The 19,432-nt window shown below is 51.4% G+C and overlaps 1 protein-coding gene across 2 annotated transcripts in view; it reads left to right on the forward strand.

Annotated features, from left to right (window-relative positions):
• The window catches only part of TTC28 (tetratricopeptide repeat domain 28), a 480,542-nt gene that overhangs the window by 387,940 nt on the left and 73,170 nt on the right, over positions 1 to 19,432 (forward strand). For both annotated transcript variants that reach the window (XM_044989608.1, XM_044989609.1), the window contains exons 7-12: positions 4,394 to 5,735; positions 7,468 to 7,991; positions 9,708 to 9,817; positions 10,199 to 10,328; positions 12,577 to 12,795; positions 16,706 to 16,871. In XM_044989608.1, coding sequence (XP_044845543.1) covers positions 4,394 to 5,735; positions 7,468 to 7,991; positions 9,708 to 9,817; positions 10,199 to 10,328; positions 12,577 to 12,795; positions 16,706 to 16,871 — 2,491 coding nt within the window. The remainder of the gene's footprint in view (positions 1 to 4,393; positions 5,736 to 7,467; positions 7,992 to 9,707; positions 9,818 to 10,198; positions 10,329 to 12,576; positions 12,796 to 16,705; positions 16,872 to 19,432) is intronic.

A 19,432-nucleotide genomic window follows, 5' to 3' on the forward strand; every position in this document is an offset into this window, starting at 1 on the left:
AGTTGCCTTCTTACACCCCACAGGTAGCTACATTTCAGTGGTAGGTTCAGTGATACTTATGTCTCCATTGCTTGCCTCTCAGTGGGGTTATGCAGGTGTTAGCTGGTATTTGTAAAAGCTGCCCAGCTCCCAGATGGAGGAGGGCAAGACAGTGTCTTTAAAAGTATATGAGCCTCAGATCCAAATCTGTTTTGTAAAGTCTCAAGTTATCATGGATCTTGCGGTGTCTTCCCACCTCAATGCTTTCGCTGTGAGAATGGAGACTCTGGGGCTTGGGGGTGTAATGAGGGAGAGCTCTGGAGCCTTGGCTTCAGATCCCACGTAGGGCACATGTGAAACAGTTGAGACCCATCCTAGTTTCATGTGATGTTTGTCCAGATCTGCTGTCCCAAGACTGGCATAGCAGGAAACTGCAGGCTAGGACTGAAGGGCGGGAGCCCCAGGACAGGAGTAACAGGCCGTGTTAGAGGGAGGAGCTGAGGTGCAGCGGTACAGTTGTGGGTCCCAGGAATGGAACAGTAAGGGGTATGATAGATCAGGATTGGGGGGCATTAGCACAGTTGTGGGGGGGCGCTTGCATGGCACTTGGCCACTCAGTCCCTCAATTTCATAAACTTTAAATTTGTTCACACTTACAGTGCAAAAAAAGAGACTTGTCAGCAGCAGCCCAGGCCTCGTTATTTAAATCTTATTTCACTCTGCCCATGTCTTGTAAATTGCCTTATCCTGAAGCCTCTTGTTGGTAGGAAAATGAGTAGAATTTATAGAACAACTTGCTTTGATAGAAGTTAATCTGGCCAGAGTACATATCGGGACTTGCAGTTTTCAATCCAATATGAATTTACAAAATGAATCTGTTAAGCTCCAAATTGCCTCAGGAAAGCAAATTTCAGCTATCACATTCCAGCCCTGCTTGTAAAGCCATCTGTCTTCGCATTTGTGTTTGTCAGCACAAAACAAGAGCTGGATCAAACGCGCTACCTAATTGTAGCTCCCAGTGTCTACTGGACTTGTGGAAGCCCATCCCTCTCTCCTCCTCCCACTGCATCCTCTCTCCTTCCATCCTCAGGATGCCTGTTGTCATGTGTTCTGGAGTGAGCAGATTACTCCTTTTTGGGGTGAGGTGCTGACAGTTGCCCCCTATTTGCATTTGTCCTCCTGGCCCAGATATTGTGCTGTGCAGTGCCCTCTTCAGCAGGTGTTGGGGCCACAGGCCTGTTCATGAATGTCTGCAAAGGGCCCAGAGCTCCTTAGAAGAAAGTGCAGAGTCTCATTAATCCCATTAATGCAAAGTGCACCAGTCATTGGAAGGAAACTCAAACCTGAGGCTTCTTTCTTATTCTGCAGGCATAGGACAGACCCATGGAGATTGAGCCTATGGCCTTCCACTGCCTCTCAGGTGTGATTGTCAGTCACACCTCCAGACCTGCTCCTGGGGATGGCTGTGCTATGTAGGGCACACTTAATTGGCGCTTCAAAGTTCTATTCAGGTTTATTGTTAAATCGTTTGTGTAATTCTCAATATGTTTGGGGCATCAGTTGGGGAAAGCTGATTGTCTGTTGTAGGAACAAACCAGCACTGGCCCCTGGGGTTGGGGGAATGGACTGTACAGGACTTGCTAGAGTTAACTCCTATGGCTGTCTGAACCTCCCAATCCACATCTGAAAACTTAGCAACATCCCCTTGGGTGAGCGTGTTAGGAACTCAGGGGCAAGCTGCTGGGGTACAGATGTAGGCAGGCCCATCAAAGCTGGTGCAGGAAATGTGGTTCCTCTTCCCACCAAGACCCCCGCTGTCTCAGTCCTAAATGCTCAACTGAACTGGCATTTCACAGTGATTAGTGTTTTGAATCAGAGCTAATTCCAGGCAGCCTCTCTGGGTTTAGTGCCCTGGAACCGTCTCAGGAAAAGCAAGAGCTGCGACTGGCAGGTGGGTTTCTGCTCCTTAGGATAATGGCTAGTGTGACAGCCTGAGGAAGCTCTCTGTGCTTTTGGGGTTCTCTGCTGTTTCCAGGCTGTCCCGGCCCCCTCCCTGTAGCATGGCCTCACTGCTTCTCTGGTGCTTCATCCATCACTGTGATTGCTTTATTGAGCCATCTCAGTTATTGCTGCTTCTCCATAGCACAATAAATCCAGCCCTGGGCACTGAGCGCCCAGGCAGCTCAGAGAGTTTCTGGGAAGGCTGCTTTACCAGGCCGAGTATCCGATGACTCTGAGCCTGGAACTCACCTAAGACAGTGTTAAGAGATTCGGGGTACTTGAGCCACCCCTCCAGCTCCGGCAGAAAGCCTGTTCCCCCCCCCTGCTCTAGTCACAGGCAGCCTTTGGAAGAGCCCCGTGGAGAGAGCAGAGCCGCCTGCTAGTGGGTGAGGCACCCAGTGGTGAGAGCCTCATGCTCTGCTTTAGCCTTCCAGTCTTGTTTAAAGGGTGGGGAATGGAGGCATCCAGGGCTCTGGTTCATTGATTTCCCAGCACCTTCATGTGCTGTCCATTTTCCAGAGGATCCTGTAGCTCCCAGAGCCCTTAGTGGAGGGGTTGCCATCCGGTCTTTGCCCCGGAGCATGTGCCCAGGACTCGAGTCCTGCCATCTCCTCTCCACTTTTTGGTTGCAAAAATCCTGTGTCCTGTTCTAGTTGTTGCAGGCTCCAGATTGCAGCCTGTGTTTGGTGCTGTTTGCTGAACAGACTCATGATTCGCAGTCACAGACAAACCTTTGCCTGAGTCCAGGGCGTGCTGCCTCTGGGCCTTGTCACCCCCACCTGGGCGCTCTGCCTCTGCTCCTTACCCCCGCCCCTCAGTCCTGATCCCAGCTGCTGGCTCTGTGCCTCTGTCCCCTGGCACCCTGCTGTCCCACACTCTGCTGCAGTGTCCCCAGCCACTCACTGCTTGAGGGCACCGTGATGGTCTCATTCTGGTTGAAGTCTCTGTGACCAGGCTGGGAATCCTGGGGGCTGCTCCCAGCTCTGCCATGGACTTGCTAGATCCCTTTGGACAGGTCCCTTTTAGAGGTGCTGAGCGCCCAGCTGCCAGTGACTTCCATCTCTGCCATGGAGTGAGGGCTGAGTGAGGTGCCTCTCCAGTGTGGCTCCATGCACTGGTCTGGTAGGACCCTGGCACTGAAACACCCTTAAAATGCTTGAATACTGGGACTAGAAGGGGAAAGCGCATCTGTAGCTAAAGAATCCTATGAAATGTCCTGAAAAACGTGGTGTTTTTCCCTGCTGTGGGGCTGCAGGGCTGGGCCTGGTACTGTGGGGAAGGGTTGGTGGGTGAGGCTTGGGGCTATTCCCAGTAGCAGTGGGAAGGGATGGGGCCATGCCCAGTGCTGAGAGGGAGGGTCAGTGTGTGGGGTTGGGGGGGAGGGTTGCAATGTGAGGCTGGGGGCAGTGTGTTGGGCTGGGGGTGGCGCAGTGTGGGAGGGTCAGTGTGGAGCTGGAGGAGGGTTGGTGTGTGGGCTTGGGGGCAGTGTGTTGGGCTGGGGGCGGCGCTGTGGGGAAGGGTTGTCGTGTGGGGCTGGGGCGGCGCTGTGGAGGAAGATCAGTGTGTGGAGCTGAGGGCAGCGCTGTGGGGGAGCGGCAGTGCTGTGGGGGAGGGGCAGTGTGGGGAAGGGTTGTTGTGTGAGGCTGTGGGGGAGGGGCGGTGTGGGGAAGGGTTGCTGGGGTGGCAGTGTGGGGAAGGGTCAGTGTGTGGAGCTGCGGGCAGCGCTGTGGGAGAGGGGCAGCGCTGTGGGAGAGGGGCAGTGCTGTGGGGGAGGGGCGGTGTGGGGAAGGGTTGTTGTGTGAGGCTGTGGGGGAGGGGCAGTGTGGGGAAGGGTTGTTGTGTGAGGCTGTGGGGGAGGGGCGGTGTGGGGAAGGGTTGCCGGGGGTGGCAGTGTGGGGAAGGGTCAGTGTGTGGAGCTGCGGGCAGCGCTGTGGGGGAGGGGCAGCGCTGTGGGGAAGGGTCAGTGTGTGGAGCTGCGGGCAGCGCTGTGGGAGAGGGGCAGTGCTGTGGGGGAGGGGCAGTGTTGGGAAGGGTTGTTGTGTGAGGCTGTGGGGGAGGGGCAGTGTGGGGAAGGGTTGTTGTGTGAGGCTTTGGGGGAGGGGCGGTGTGGGGAAGGGTTGCTGAGGGTGGCAGTGTGGGGAAGGGTCAGTGTGGAGCTGCGGGCAGCGCTGTGGGGGAGGGGCAGCGCTGTGGGGGAGGGGCAGCGCTGTGGGGAAGGGTCAGTGTGTGGAGCTGCGGGCAGCGCTGTGGGAGGGGGCAGTGCTGTGGGGGAGGGGCGGTGCTGTGCAGGAGGGGTGGTGTGATGGGGCTGGGGGTGGTGTGTGGGAAAGGTTGTCATGTGAGGCTGTGCGGGAGTGGTGGGGGGCGGCACTGGGGTTTTATCTCTTTAATCTGTGTTTCTGTTACTTCTCAGGGATCATTCACCAGATGAAAGGCGACTATGACTCTGCTCTGAAACTCCACAAGACTCACCTGTCCATCGCCCAGGAGCTGAATGACTACGGTGCTCAGGGCCGGGCCTACGGCAACATGGGCAATGCGTACAATGCCCTGGGCATGTATGACCACGCTGTGAAATACCACCGGCAGGAGCTGCAGATTTCGATGGAAGTGAATGATCGGGCCTCGCAGGCATCCACCCATGGGAACTTAGCAGTGGCATATCAGGCCTTAGGTGCCCATGACCGGGCCCTGCAGCACTACCAAAACCACCTCAACATCGCCCGGGAGCTGCGGGACATACAAAGCGAGGCCCGGGCCCTCAGCAACCTGGGCAACTTCCATTGCTCGCGAGGAGAGTACGCGCAGGCAGCCCCTTACTATGAGCAATACCTGCGCCTGTCCCCTGAGCTGCAGGACATGGAGGGGGAGGGGAAAGTTTGCCACAACCTTGGCTACGCCCATTACTGCCTTGGAAACTATGAGGAGGCTGTAAAGTACTACGAGCAGGATCTCGCCTTAGCAAAGGATCTACATGACAAGCTGAGCCAAGCCAAGGCCTACTGCAACCTGGGCCTGGCGTTCAAGGCCTTAATGGACTTCAGCAAAGCCGAGGAGTGCCAGAAGTACCTGCTGTCTCTGGCCCAGTCTCTAAACAATTCCCAAGCCAAATTCCGGGCTCTTGGGAACCTGGGGGATATTTTTGTATGTAAAAAAGATGTAAATGGTGCAATAAAATTCTATGAGCAGCAGCTGAGCTTAGCTCATCATGTCAAAGACAGGAGATTGGAGGCCAGTGCCTATGCAGCCTTGGGTTCTGCATACAAGATGATACAGAAATATGACAAGGCCTTGGGGTACCATACACAGCAACTGGAGGTTTACCAGGAGCTAGGGGATATGCCGGGTGAATGCAGAGCTCATGGCCACCTTGCTGCAGTGTACATGTGCCTTGGGAAGTACACCATGGCATTCAAGTGTTATGAAGAACAGCTGGAACTTGGACAGAAGCTGAAGGACCCCAGTATAGAGGCCCAAGTCTATGGCAACATGGGCATCACCAAGATGAACATGAATGTCATGGAGGAAGCTATTGGGTACTTTGAGCAGCAGCTGGCCATGCTACAGCAGCTGAGTGGAAACGAAGCTGTGCTGGACAGAGGCCGGGCATACGGAAACCTGGGGGATTGTTACGAGGCTCTAGGAGATTATGAAGAAGCCATAAAGTATTATGAACAGTACTTATCTGTAGCTCAGAGTTTAAATCGCATGCAAGACCAGGCGAAGGCCTATCGGGGCCTGGGAAATGGGCACAGGTAACAAATGCCAAAGGCTGGAGTATTGCATGGCCTTTGGTAATGAGAAATGTCTTGACAGTGAATGAGTGAAAATACCTGAGTGATGATTATACCATCACTATTCACGTGATTCAGTGGTGAGCTGTGTCACAGCGAGTGTATGGGTGCACGTGCTGCCAACAGGGGTTAGTGTCAGGGAACCAACCCGAGAACAGAGATTCAAGACAATATGATGGATTTCTCTCACACTGTGCAGTCACTGGCTAGCAAGCTGTGTGTGTGCTGGGGGGAGATAGAAGGGTGTGTGTGTGTGTGTGTAAGTAAATAGGTGGATGGGCAGCTGGGGGGGTGGGTATGGGGCAGGGTATGTGTACGACTATGAGAGATAGGAGTATGGGTGCAGAGGGGAGGGGGAACTTTACAGATGCATTTGTGTGGGTTGGGGTTACATGTATGGATGTGTGGGTGTAGAGCTGTGGGGGATGTGTATACAGATGTGTGTTGGGGATATATGACTGTGGGGGTGTAGGTGTACGGATTTGGGGTGTGAAGGGTAGATGGGGGTGCTGTGCACGTGTCTCTGTACACATGTATGTCAGAGGGGTATATGGCTGTGGAGGGTACATGGAAGCTGCAGGGGTGTATTTGTACAGATCTGTGTGGGGTGTATGGCTGTGGGGGTGTATGTGCATGGATGTGGGGGGGCTAGTGGCTGTGAAGGATATGTGGAGGGCTGTGGGGTATATGTGTACAGATTTTTGGGTGTGCAGTAGAGGGTACATGGGAAACTGGTGGTGTATGTGTAGAGATGTGTGTAGGATGTATTGCTGTGGAGGTGTATGTGTACAGATGGGGGGTGTACAGCTGTGGGGCATATGTGTACGGATGGAGGGATCTAATGGTTGTGGGAGGTGTATGTGTATGGCAGGGTGTGTACACACTGGATGGTATGGAACGACAGAGCGGTCTGGATGGCGAGGGGGATGTGGGGGTGTATGGCTGTATGCATGCGGCTTTGTGGGGCAGGGTGTATACACTGGGTAGTGTGGAATGACAGCTGTCTGGGTGGTGCAGGAGGGTTGTGGGGGTGTATGTGTACGGCTGTAGGGGAGCTGTACAGCTGTATGTGTATGGCTGTGCGAGGCAGTGTCTACACACCGGGTAGTGTGGAACGACAGCGGTCTGGATGGCGAGGGGGATGTGGGGGTATATGGCTGTATGCATGCGGCTTTGTGGGGCAGGGTGTATACACTGGGTAGTGTGGAATGACAGCTGTCTGGGTGGTGCAGGAGGGTTGTGGGGGTGTAAGTGTACGGCTGTAGGGGAGCTGTACAGCTGTATGTGTATGGCTGTGCGAGGCAGTGTCTACACACCGGGTAGTGTGGAACGACAGAGCGGTCTGGATGGCGAGGGGGAAGGTTATTCAGGCTGTGCTGTTACCCTGAATAATGAAACTTCATTTCCCTGCCCCGGGCTCCCTGGAGTGAGGCGTTTACAGGGGACGCAGAGGAGGCCTGGACAATTTTTTGAGCCTGATTGTTGCCTTCAGGGTCTCTCTTACCATTGACTCCAGGGTTCACTGGCAAGTTCACTGATGGTAGCTCTGAAATTCCCCTACATCTGGCAGCGGGGCCATGACAGATGTGAGCCGGCTCCAGAGCAGCGTTTCTCTGTAGGACGTGACAGTGAAAGATGGTTTTCATGTTACATATGCCTAGGCAAGATAAATGCTCCTTTTCTCTCCACACAGGGCAATGGGAAGTTTGCAGCAGGCTCTCGTGTGCTTTGAAAAGAGGCTAGTGGTGGCCCATGAGCTCGGGGAGGCGTTCAACAAAGCCCAAGCCTATGGGGAGCTGGGGAGTCTGCACAGCCAATTAGGAAATTATGAGCAAGCCATCTCCTGCCTGGAACGGCAGCTAAACATTGCCCGAGAAATGAAAGACCGGTCTCTGGAGAGCGACGCCGCCTGCGGTCTGGGGGGAGTCTATCAGCTAATGGGCGAGTACGACACGGCACTGCAGTACCACCAGCTGGACCTGCAGATTGCAGAAGAGACCAACAATCCCACATGCCAGGGCAGGGCCTATGGAAACCTGGGATTAACGTACGAGTCGCTGGGCACCTATGAGAGGGCAGTGGTTTATCAGGAGCAACATCTCAGCATTGCAGCTCAAATGAACGACTTGGTGGCCAAAACCGTGTCCTACAGCAGCCTTGGGAGGACACACCATGCCTTGCAGAACTACTCTCAGGCTGTGATGTACTTGCAGGAAGGTGAGTGGATGAATTATCCAGTGGCTTTACGTCTGCAGGGAATGGGGGAGAGGGCATGTCCGAATGAAAGGGAGCGAGATGTAGGAATATGAGTATGTGTCTAAGACATTCGCTAGCTCTGACAGTCTCCTGCAGACCCGTGCAGTTATCACCCAGGGCACTGTGCCCTTCATTAGCGGCCCGGCTGCCCAGACCTTCATGTAGCAGCACATTGTGACAGACAAGGGAATGGCAAAGCCTTTAAAGGTCAGTGAGTGCTTTGCCGGGGGAGGATTAATCACTAAACTTCACTCCAAGCACCCTAAGTCTCTTTATAAAGCCCGTCTGCCCTGAGTCAAGAGAGGGAAATCTCCTCAGTGGGTGACTTGGCAGGCCAGGGAATGACTTGGATCCACAAAGCCCGTTTGTACTGAGGACAAACAGCCCCGCAGCCCACCTGGGCTGAGCTTGCCTCAGCTGGGAGCTACCTTTTTCTCCCCTTCAGATTAAAGTGGGGGTGGGGCTTAGAGCTGGAAAAGTAACAGGCCTCTCAACCTTGCACCATGACAGTGTTGTGGGGGATGATCTGAGTGGCTGGGAGCGGGGGACAGCTGGAGGGCCCCCATTGGTCCAGCCTTGCACGCCTTACCCTTGCTGCTGCTGCAGCACCATCTCCCAGGATAAAAGCGTCGTCTGTTCAGCATGGCGGCAGCAGTGTGGGGAAGAAGACAAGCTGAGTGGATTGAATGGTGTGGGGGGAGCTGGGCTGCAGACTGATAGATTAATTACACAAGTTAGCCTGGATTTCCTGGAAACTGACCTGAGCAGGATTTCAGTATAGTAGGGGGAATTTCAGTGAAATTGGTGGAGGGGAAATCAGTGCAGCCCCCTTTCCTGATGGGAGGTGACCTTCCTGCAGGCCACTCTCCTGCAGCTGAGCCCAGCAGCCCTTACCCCACCTGGGCCTTTCCCTTGTGTTCTCTGCAATGGTTGAGACTAACATGCTTGTATGTATCCGATGTCACTTGGGCCCGTGGAGGTGTGACGTGTTGGGGCACTGTAGGAAATGCCTGTGGATGATATTGGAACTGAAATGAATGTTCCTGTGGTAGGTCAGATTAGAATCGCCGCCCCGCCTCTAGCTGCAACAGAACCCTCCTGTCTGCCAGGAAGGTGTTCGGAGACCTGGGGCAAGGGCGGGTGCTGAGGCATATCCTGGTTAGCTGGATGTATTAGCAGGGCCTCTCAGGTGAGGAGGGAGAGGAAGAAGGACTCCAGCAGCACTTGGCAGCTCAGTGCAGTTTTGCTCATCTGCAGTGTTTGAAGGGTTAAAAGCCAAACGGCTATGGTGAGGGGCTGCCTGTTGTAGGTGGGGAGAGGCTGGAGTGGCACAGAGGAAGGGCCTGTGTCCTAGCTCTGGTGCCTTCTCCCTGTCCTCTCCATGCACTCCTGCTAGCCAGCTCCCTACCCCTTGTGTTAATGTCACTCCCTCTCCTGCTGACCCGCTGACTCCAACAGCACAGGGAGCACAGACAGCACTTCTCTTCAAGGTGTTGGGCAGCCTCAGCAAATCGGTTACACCGGCACACGGATGAGTGCCCTACCCAGGGCCGGGAGTCAGCGTAAGCCTACTCCTGTTTGCAGCCTGAACACCCCACTCCCTTCATCCCAAACCTCCCATCATCCAGCAGCAGGGAATCTTTTCTCTCGTCTTCACTGACTCCACTTCTTTTTCAGGACTGAGACTGGCAGAACAGCTGGGGCGTAGAGAAGATGAAGCCAAAATCCGCCATGGCCTGGGCCTCTCCCTCTGGGCTAGTGGGAACCTGGAGGAGGCCCAGCACCAGGTAGGCAGCAGCTCCAGTAGTAGGAGGATCTCTCATCCCCTGTAATGCATCAGGGTGTGGTCCCTTCTTACACATGGTGCTTGTTCAGAGATGACTTGTCACTGCCCATCTGGGTGCAGTCTCCTGGCCTCTTCTCCCTGGACACAGCTATGTCTCTTCCCCTGCAGAGTGGCCAGCCCCTCTGCCTTGGACACTGCAGTATGGGTGTGATGAGCTGCTTGCAGACCAGGACTGGATGGGGCAGACCTGACCCCAGCTGAGAGCATGTTGGTCCCAGCTTCTTCCCCTCTCCTCCCCAGTCCCCCTCACTGAAGTGCCAGTGGCTGCAGGCTGGGCCAGCTGCAGTTCTGAGTGTCACCATGGGCTGTTCTCCCCTCCCAGCTCTATAGGGCGTCGGCACTGTTTGAAACCATCCGCCATGAGGTGCAGCTGAGCACAGACTACAAGCTATCGCTCTTTGACCTGCAGACATCATCCTACCAGGCCCTGCAGCAAGTGCTCGTCAGCCTTGGTAAGAGATACCTGTGCTGCCTGTGGCTGTTGGAGCTAGGAGTCTGAGTTCTTCCCTGGCTCCAGGGTTTGACCCTAGTTCCAGGTGTGCAGTTCCTCTCAAGTGTTTCTAGTCTAGTAGTTAGAACAGGAGACTGGGATCAGGGCTCCTGTGCCTTTTTGTGCCTCTGCTGCTGGCAAGCTGGTCTCATCCCATTGCACTCCGTGCGTCAGTTTCCCCATGTGTAAGGTTACATTTTTGTCACGGAAGTCATGGAATCCGTGACTTCCAGAGACCTCTGTGACATTTTCTCCTTCAGTCCCTGGGGCTTCAGGACTGCTGGAGGATCCACCTGCAGGGTTCCAGCAACAGGCGACAGCCTCCTCAGGGAGCCCTCACCAGGGTTCCAGCGACGGGCGACAGCCTTGCGGGAGGGTAGGGTGGGGAGAGAACCCAACAGCTCCCAGCCACCACAGTGGCAGGAGAAACCATGGAGCTACAGCAGCAAAAGTCACAGACAGGTCAAGGCTTCTGTTAATTTTTATTTATTGCCCATGACCTGTCCGTGACTTTTAGTAAAAATAACCATGACAAAATCTTAGCCTTACCGATGTGTAATGTGAGGATAATTCCCCATGGGAGCCTTGTGAGGCTGCACTTAACGTTTGCACAAGGCACTGAGATCCTGGGACAAGGCATAGTTCAGGATGTCCTTTCCCTGATATTTCATTGCTTTCCCCTCTCAGCAGTGCATCCTTCAGCCCCTCGCTTGTGTATGATTCACTCCTGTGCCCCCCAGGACTGTGCTGGGTCACATCACAGAGCCCACATCAGCACTCATCTCCCCCCCATTTGTGTGTAGACCCTTCCCTTACAGGCTTGGGTAGGAGATTCCCCTTCCCAGCCTGCTGTGAGGAACTCTACCTGCTCAGGGTACACAAATCAGGACCTTCTGCTCCCAGTGCAGGTGCACTTCTTCAGCTGCCTTTGCTAATACAAGCAGAGCAGTGTGGCTAAAACCCTGCCAAAGCAAACCACGTCCCAGTACCTACAATCCTCTGGAGGCCTGGGGAGAGAGTGAACCACACACACTGGATGTGAGTCACCTTGCGTAATGCACAACTGCGAGGTGATCGGACCCATGGGGATGAGGGTGGGATTAAAACCTTAGATAGAAGAGAAGAGTGTGACGAACGGAGGAATTGTCTGTAATATTTTTAAGAACTATCTGTAGGACTCTGTACATATCGCCTTGGCATTACTACCCAGTGGGTGCAGAAGAGTTAAAATTCTGCTCCTGGCGCAGAGCAGGAGACACGATGTATTTGGGGTGAACGGAATTGGTCGTTATGGATTGGGTTCAGCCAGTCTTTATCGGTGGCAGATCCGGAAAGACAATGGGAATGCAGAGGACTGAGCAATTGACACTTCACACCAGGAAGTTCTGGCAAGGTGAACACATGAACTCAGCATGGCTTTGCAGCAGGAGGACACTGGACTGAGAGGTGACAGGAGGCAGTGATAAGAACTGGGCTCACAGAGACACAGAAGCTCACCTGGGACTGACAGGCAAAGAGATCAAGAAAGAGAGAGAGAGCCTGGATGGTTTCTACAGCAGCATGGCTCCGTGTAGCCCAGGCATTGGCCAGTCTGAACTCTGTCTTACCTTTGCCTCTCGAGCTCACCGAAGGGCTTCCTGAGGCTGTGTTACACTTGACTAATGAACCCTACTCAGTTCTGAAAAGGCTGCCCGGAGTCACTGCAGATACTTGCTGAGCTACTTTGATCCCTGAAGAGCATAAAAGTCTCCGAACAGCAGTCTGCTTCAGTCAGACACTCTGGGCAGAGCTCGCAGTGAAAAGTAGAGGCTCTGTTTCAGAGGTGTGGAGGCCCTGGGGGCCTATCCTTGTGGAAAAGTGTGACCTCTTGTGGTCTGGCACACTGAAGGGACAGCTTACAAATCAGAGTGTCGCACAGATCCTGTGGGTCTGTGACTGAGGTACTGGATATCTTGGATGTTTGATGTGCCAAGGAGTCCCAAAGGGCACTGGGTTATAGTCTGGGAAGAAGCAACGTGCAGCCAGCCAGGATGCTTGGGGTTGCTGGGGAAACAAAGACAGTGCCCATAGGGGTGCTGCTGCCCTGTGACCTGTGGTGCTGTTTGGACTGGAATAACTGCCATGCTCTCTACCCTTTTACAGTGCTCTGCAGTGTCTGGTGCAGGCCTGAGACACATCTTTGTTCCCTAACTTGTGGCTCTTCTTCACAGGCCACCACGACGAAGCCCTGGCTGTGGCAGAAAGGGGGCGAACGAGAGCATTCGCTGACTTGCTGGTGGAACGTCAGACTGGACAGCAGGACTCTGACCCCTATTCCCCCGTCACCATTGACCAGGTTCTGGAGACTGTGAATGGCCAGAGGGGACTTGTTCTCTACTATTCGCTGGCTGCCGGCTATCTGTACAGCTGGTTGCTTGCTCCTGGGGCAGGTAAGGTTCCTTTCTGTAGATTAGAGTCAACTAGCAAAGCCTGCAAAGGGGGAATCCTAGAAATCAGAGTTGGGACAGACCCATTAGGGTCTTGTCCTGTTCCACCACCCAGAGGCTGGGCCTGGCACTCAAAGCCTCACTTTGTAATGTGAAATATGCCCCGGATTATGCAGTGTGCTTTGCTGCCACATCCTTACGCTCCCTGCTCTTTGATAGTGCTATGACATCTTTTCAGGGTGCTTATTCTGCAGTTGCTCACCACAACTCATTTTACTGCGACTGATACTCAGCTCTTGTTGGGAATTCAGTTAAATCTTGGTAGCTTTGGTGTCAATTCAGCTGCAGAGGGAATGGAGCCCTTGTCACCTGTACATGGGAATTGGCAGCTGCTGGGGGAACTTTCTTTCATCCTTTATCTAATATTATAATGAAAGCAGGAAAATAGGATCATCCATGTAAGCTGGATCAAGAGGCAGGCTGGCTCAGGGAATTGGTAATTGGATATGCAGCCTTTCACCCTGAGGGCACTGGATTGAATGCACACCCACAGGTCAAATTCATCTCTGCTCTAAATCTGTTGTAGTCACTGGTCTTACTCTAGGGAGGAATTTGGCCTGGAGACGGTAGTAACTAAAAGGTGTCTCTGTCTGACGGCTGTTTTGGGGACCCTGGTAAAATGAGATGGGGGATTTGTCCTGTTCCTAGTGCACAAATATCCTCTCTACAGAAACCAGTGCTGCATAGCACCATTGCGGGCAGGCCAGGATAGAGCCTGCCATGGAGACTGGACTCCTCTCGTAACTCTAGAGAGGGAAGCCTCCCCTGATCAGGGCTAAGGCATGCTGGTGGGTCAGTTGTGCGGGGGCGGGTAAGGTTCACACTGCTGTGCTGGTGCCATACCTGAGGGAAGGTCTTGACATGATCCCAGAGCTGTCAGTCTGTCACCTTTCCACCTTGGTTCCAGGGACCACTATGGACATAAACTGGCAGCTCCTTCATGGAGCCATGAGCACAGATGTGGTGTTGGTGCAGTTTACGCAGTCCATGACACCTGTCCCTTCTGTGGAAAGAGAGAAGACCCTAGAGCCTGTTTATTTCAGTGCACCAGGTTGCAGTAGGGTTGCCAACCCTCCTGGATTGGCTCGGAGTCTATTGGAATCGCCATTGATCTCCCGGTGACTGTTGAAAGCAATCCAGGAGATTTTAATAGGTACAGTACAATTAATGACATTACATAATGTTGGGGGGAAAATCTCCTGGAATAGCTTTAGTCAGAGTTGGCAACCCTTGGATGCAGCCTGTTTCCTGCCTCCTCCAGAAATTCCTGTTGAAGCTCTGGCTGCACCTTCCCTGCACCTTTTTATTTATGTACTTCCTATGTGTGGCCCCACAAAATCTCAGAGCCTCCCTGTCATCCTCCCCGTGGCTCTGGGCAAGATGGCTATTTACCAGGCTAGAAAGAGGGAGTTGGACTGGGATATTCTCTGGGACTGTGGAGAGGAGCCAATTTCTGTTCACCTTTTGTCCGCACATCCAGGCAGATTCCTCTGGGTGGCTTCCACTGTAGAGAGGTGGACGCTACCTGGGCTTCTCAGCTCAGTGTTCCTTTCTTGTATCCTTCTTTTGACCATCTGACCTACACTTTCTTCCAGCATTTTTCATTCTTTGTCCCCCATGACTACTCAATACCCATGGTTTTTTTTGGTCCATTCCCCTCTGTTGAGCGGGAGGACTTCATGGTTTTGAGGACTGATCTTCCTTTTGGGGATCAGGCTGGCTCATGGGACCCAAATAGGCCGGCACCTGTGGCATGCACGGAAATAGAGGAAAGGAAAGTTCAGTCAGAGAAGCATGTTCAGGGCTTTGACATTCACCCATAAATGGGAAAGTTTTCAGGTGCTTAATTTACCCATTTTTCAACAGCCAATCTGTCTGGATTTCCCACAGGGCAATGCAGAGTGATAATGAGATTCCAAGCACGCTACCTCCAATAGAGAATCTTTTATGTAAAAAAAGTCCTCACTTTAATTACATTTTTCTGTTTTATGCTTCCAAATGCATTTGACATGTACTGTATTAATTGAAGTGGATTCTAGATAACAGGAGGGCTTCCTGATATGCCATCTAACTGTCTGTTCCTCTGAATCTTCTTCACATGAATTTGGAAACATTTATCACAGATGAGCAGAGCAGGAAGGATTAATTTGAAGAGGATCCCCTTTTGCAGGCAACTGTTGTTCATTATCTAATAAAGTGATGACTGTAAATCTTCAGGAGTAGTCCTTGTATATAATTTAATAATTGTAACCCTTCATCATGACAGAGATAAAGAGCACTAATTCAGATTGCATTGAACATGGTTCAACAAGGAAAGCAAACACAAATGAACTTCTTTGGCTTGGCTGATGTATTTTTCACTAGATGTATCTCTTTGATTATTTACTCTAGGAGTTACTCAAATCCTTTATGGATCTGAGTGAAGAGAGGTTACTGTCCCATTACACACATGGTCACTAATTGCCCTCTCAAACCATACATTTTGCATAATAAAATGTTGAAGGTTTTACCACACTGGGGACAGGACTGGGCCTGGTAAGATGGTATCAGCTGGAGAAGCAGGATTTGTCACTGAGATTCATAAAGATGTTGTCACGGCCCCTGCATCCCCACCACAAGTTAGAGGCTTGTAGAAGAGCAGCCACAACCAACCTCCTGGGGCAATTGGGTTTGTAACTGCCCAGGCCCTTGGAGGCTGTTCTGTGTAACCGAGCTCTGCGGGGCGGTGCTGGTTACAGTCTGCTCGGGCTCTGTCTCCCTCTCTCAGACCCTTATTCTGTGGCTAGTTGCTGTTTCATCTTTGGCTGCCTTACTACGGGCTCTTATGTAGGAGTTCTCAGGTGCTGAGGACAGCACTCCAGCTCTCTGCTTTCTTCTTGCCTTCTCCAATAGATATGCAGAAACTTTGAGAGCATCTCAGGTTCCTCATTCTAGCATAGGTAGTATTTCCTCAGAGCTCCCCACTCACCCCTTGACCATTTCAATGGATCTATTTGCGGCTGTTGCTACAGAATAGGTTGCTTAAGTCTTTTTATTTGATCATCTCTTCTCTCCAACCTGGTTTGTTGTTTATGCTGCCACTGCAAACAGGGTGCCCAGGGTAATGTTTCAAGAGTGATCACCAGGCGCAGTGGCACAGCAGGGTTAATCATATCAGAAAGAGTGTGCTGGTCTGACTGGAGGAGGGTTTTATCTGCAGTAACAGCTGAATCCTTGACAAAATGTTGCACTCCTGATATGAATGTTTCCTTTCTCTGGTGTGCCCCATTGTGTAATGTTCTTGCTTTAGTATTTTAATATGCACTAATCTACCTTTTATTTCTTTGCATGTATTTATTTTTGTGTGTAAGGGTGAAATGAGAAATCTCCATGTGACACAAGGAGATTCTGCTGTAGGAATAACATTTTTGTTCAGACTTTCAGCCCTTGTGTGTCCAGTTTATGTGGTCAGATACTATTAATAGACATTTTTCATATGCTGCTATTGAAATGTGCTGTTGGAATTTCCCTGGGAGATGCTTGCAAGAAACATCTGTTTTACAATTCATATGAGGCTGCTGTGATAGTAGTAAGTGCCTTCTGAACATCTCATTAAAGCCCGGCTGAGTTTTCTTCCCTTGAACCATCATTTGCAAAGTACAAAACCAGATTTTAAAACAAAGCCTTAATATAGCATATTGAACTAACTCCTGGAAAGCCCTCTGGAGACACAGCACAGCATGCTTCTCTCCATTTTTGCTGGAGATGCCAACCCCTCAGGACTTGTAACAGTTGTACTGCTTTCTTTGGCAGTTGCTGGCAGTGCACTCCCTTCACACAGTCTTTAATGCTGGCAATTAATGTGTCCTTGCAGGAATTCTGAAGTTTCATGAATACTCTCTGGGTGACAGCATGGCAGAGAATGCCGGGGACATCCATGAAGCAAGCAGCGTGGGCTTCCAAACGATTACTAATTCAGCACTGGAGCTCTACATCTCAAGTGTACGAGAGGCACTGGGCGTGGACTCCTACTATACCCGGTGAGTTAGGAATTCACATCCTGATTCTCTTGCTCCCACCTGGAAGTCATGTATCCAGACAGCCTGGAGGAGCTGATGGCTGAGAACTCTGATTTTCTGGGCCAAATTTTAAATAAGCTTCAGCCAAGCTGCTCTATTTTGTATCCACAGCCATCTGTGCTGCAAATAATAGATTCTGTGCATGCAGATGGGGTTTGCACCCACAGACATGATAGTTAGATGCCTCATCTGCTCTATATGGGCAGATTCTATTCAGAGGTACCCATGTAATTAATTCCCCCTCAGAGATTTGCTAATGAAAAATTGCAGTTGCAACTTGGGGGAGAACATTTTTGAAATATGTCCCTTTATGGCTAGCAAATAACTCACAATGAACAATCCATCTGATTTATGTAGCTGCTATCTGAAAACAAGTAGAGATTTCCTTCAGTTTATCCATTGTACAGATATACTCCACAAATATTTTTACACAATTTTTACTCTGTGGCTTGAACATGAATATCTGAAAACCAAGCTGAGTGCTTAGCTGTGATTGGTCTGATGAGTCACATGGTATTGTTTGGTTCCCTGATTGGATGAGCACTCTAGAACTTCCTGTACTGATACTTGAACATGCAAATTACACTTTGTCTTCTGCAAACACTGAAGCCAGCAGGATGGAGTCAGGGGCATCCCCATCCTTGCACCTGCTCTGTGAATTGAACAGGTAGGAGGTTCTACCATAGAGGATATGATGACACTTAGGCCATGTCTACACTACCACTTATGTCGGCAAAACTTACGTTGCTCAGGGGTATGAAAAAAAACCACACCTCTGAGTGACATACGTTTCGCCAGCATAAGTGGTAGTGTGCACAGCACTGTGTCGGCAGAAGACATGCTATGCCAACATAGCTGCTACCGCTGCTCGTTGAGGGTGATTTAATTATGTCAGTGGGAGAGCTCTCTCCCGTTGGCACAGAGTGGGTACACAAGAGATCTTACAGCGGTGCAGCTGCATTGGTACAGCTGTGCCACTGTAAGATCTCTAATGTAGATGTAGCCTTAATTTTCTAATTAAAATTGAAACCCACTGTACAGTCATAAACTCTATATTCTGAGCAGGTTAGTTTAATCTAATGCATTAATCTAATGTTTGTGCTGTCAGAAGCATATGCCAGAAGAAGAATCAGTTTAGTAACCGACCTGCACTTTGGAAGTCTAATTTACCCCAGGTGAAAAGAAGAGCCAAGTGTATTTGCTATCCTGGGTCATTACCTAGGCCCTGAACAGGGGCAGCTCCAGGCACCAGCACAGAAAGTTTGTGCCTGGAGCGGCAAGCTGGGGTGGAGGGAGGCCTGCCAGTTGTGAGGGCGGCAGTCAGGGAGCCTTTGGCGGCGTTCCTGCAGGAGATCCGCCGGGTCTCGCGGCTTCAGCGGTGGGTACGCCGAAGGCGCGGGACCAGCAGATCACCCGCAGAAATGCCGCTGAAGGCTCCTTGAATGCCATGCTTGGGGTGGCAAAAAACATAGAACCGTCCCTGGCCCTGAACACGTATAGGAATAGAGCTAATGGTTTGTTCTGTTTTATTGGGTTTGAAATTTCTTTAAACTGAATCCACGTTCTCTTGTAACCCTAGCACTGTTTCTGCAGTACTTAGAATTGTGGGTGACTTTCCTTTGGTTGGATCACTAACAGTAATGCAGGGCGCTGCAGATGCTGCACTATAAGAAACTTTTTGCAGAGCCCGTCTTGCTTCTGATTTCAGTGATTAGTCCAGTGTGTTGAAGATCAATTTGTTTGTCTGACTCTCCTATTAGCAGGGAGGGAGTTCCCTGCTGGCTGCGGGCAGGGCCTGCCAGGATCTGCTTGCAGTGGGAATGATCTCATTTGTAATCTTGAAGTCTTATGTTGCTGCCTTCATCACAGAAGTATGTGCTAGGTCATGGAAGGCTCTGCTCTGCTCTGCCTGAGCTTCCTCAGGCCTGGACCTCGGGGCAGAGCGCAGTTACGGCTGAGTGGGGCATCACTCAGAAAACTGATTTTTCATGGAAATAGTTCTGGCAAAGAAACAGAAATTTCATTTTTGTGGAATTGAGCCAAAAAGTAAATTTTGCTCAGGATTTTGTGGACAGTGCAGAAAAAGTTGCAACCCCTCCCCCCCAATTAATCTCTGTTAATAGCTGTACTGGTGCCTGCCATAGGAACCATCCAAGTCCGGGTACCTGATGCTGCAGTAATGTGAGTCAGACCTTCCTGTGCAGAAGGTAGCAATAAAACCAAGAGGTGCTGCAGAGACCTCTCCCCAGCAATGCCTGCGCTCGCGCTGCCCCGCGTTCATATCTCAGTCTGATTTAGATGGATTTTCTATTTGATTGTGTTAAGAGATTCAGGCTGATTTTTGCAATTCTGACTGAGATGTTTTAATTGTGTGGAGTGTGATCAGATTTTCCGTCAGCTTTGTCTCTGATTTCTCACTGACATCCCTGCCCTGTGATAGGATGGGACATCCTGGGGACACACTGTGGGCAGCTATTAGCAAGCCATGCTGGGTTACTGAACAGATGCAGTCAGCAGCTTAG

Source organism: Mauremys mutica, chromosome 16, assembly GCF_020497125.1.
Source record: "Mauremys mutica isolate MM-2020 ecotype Southern chromosome 16, ASM2049712v1, whole genome shotgun sequence".
Taxonomy (NCBI): domain Eukaryota; kingdom Metazoa; phylum Chordata; order Testudines; family Geoemydidae; genus Mauremys; species Mauremys mutica.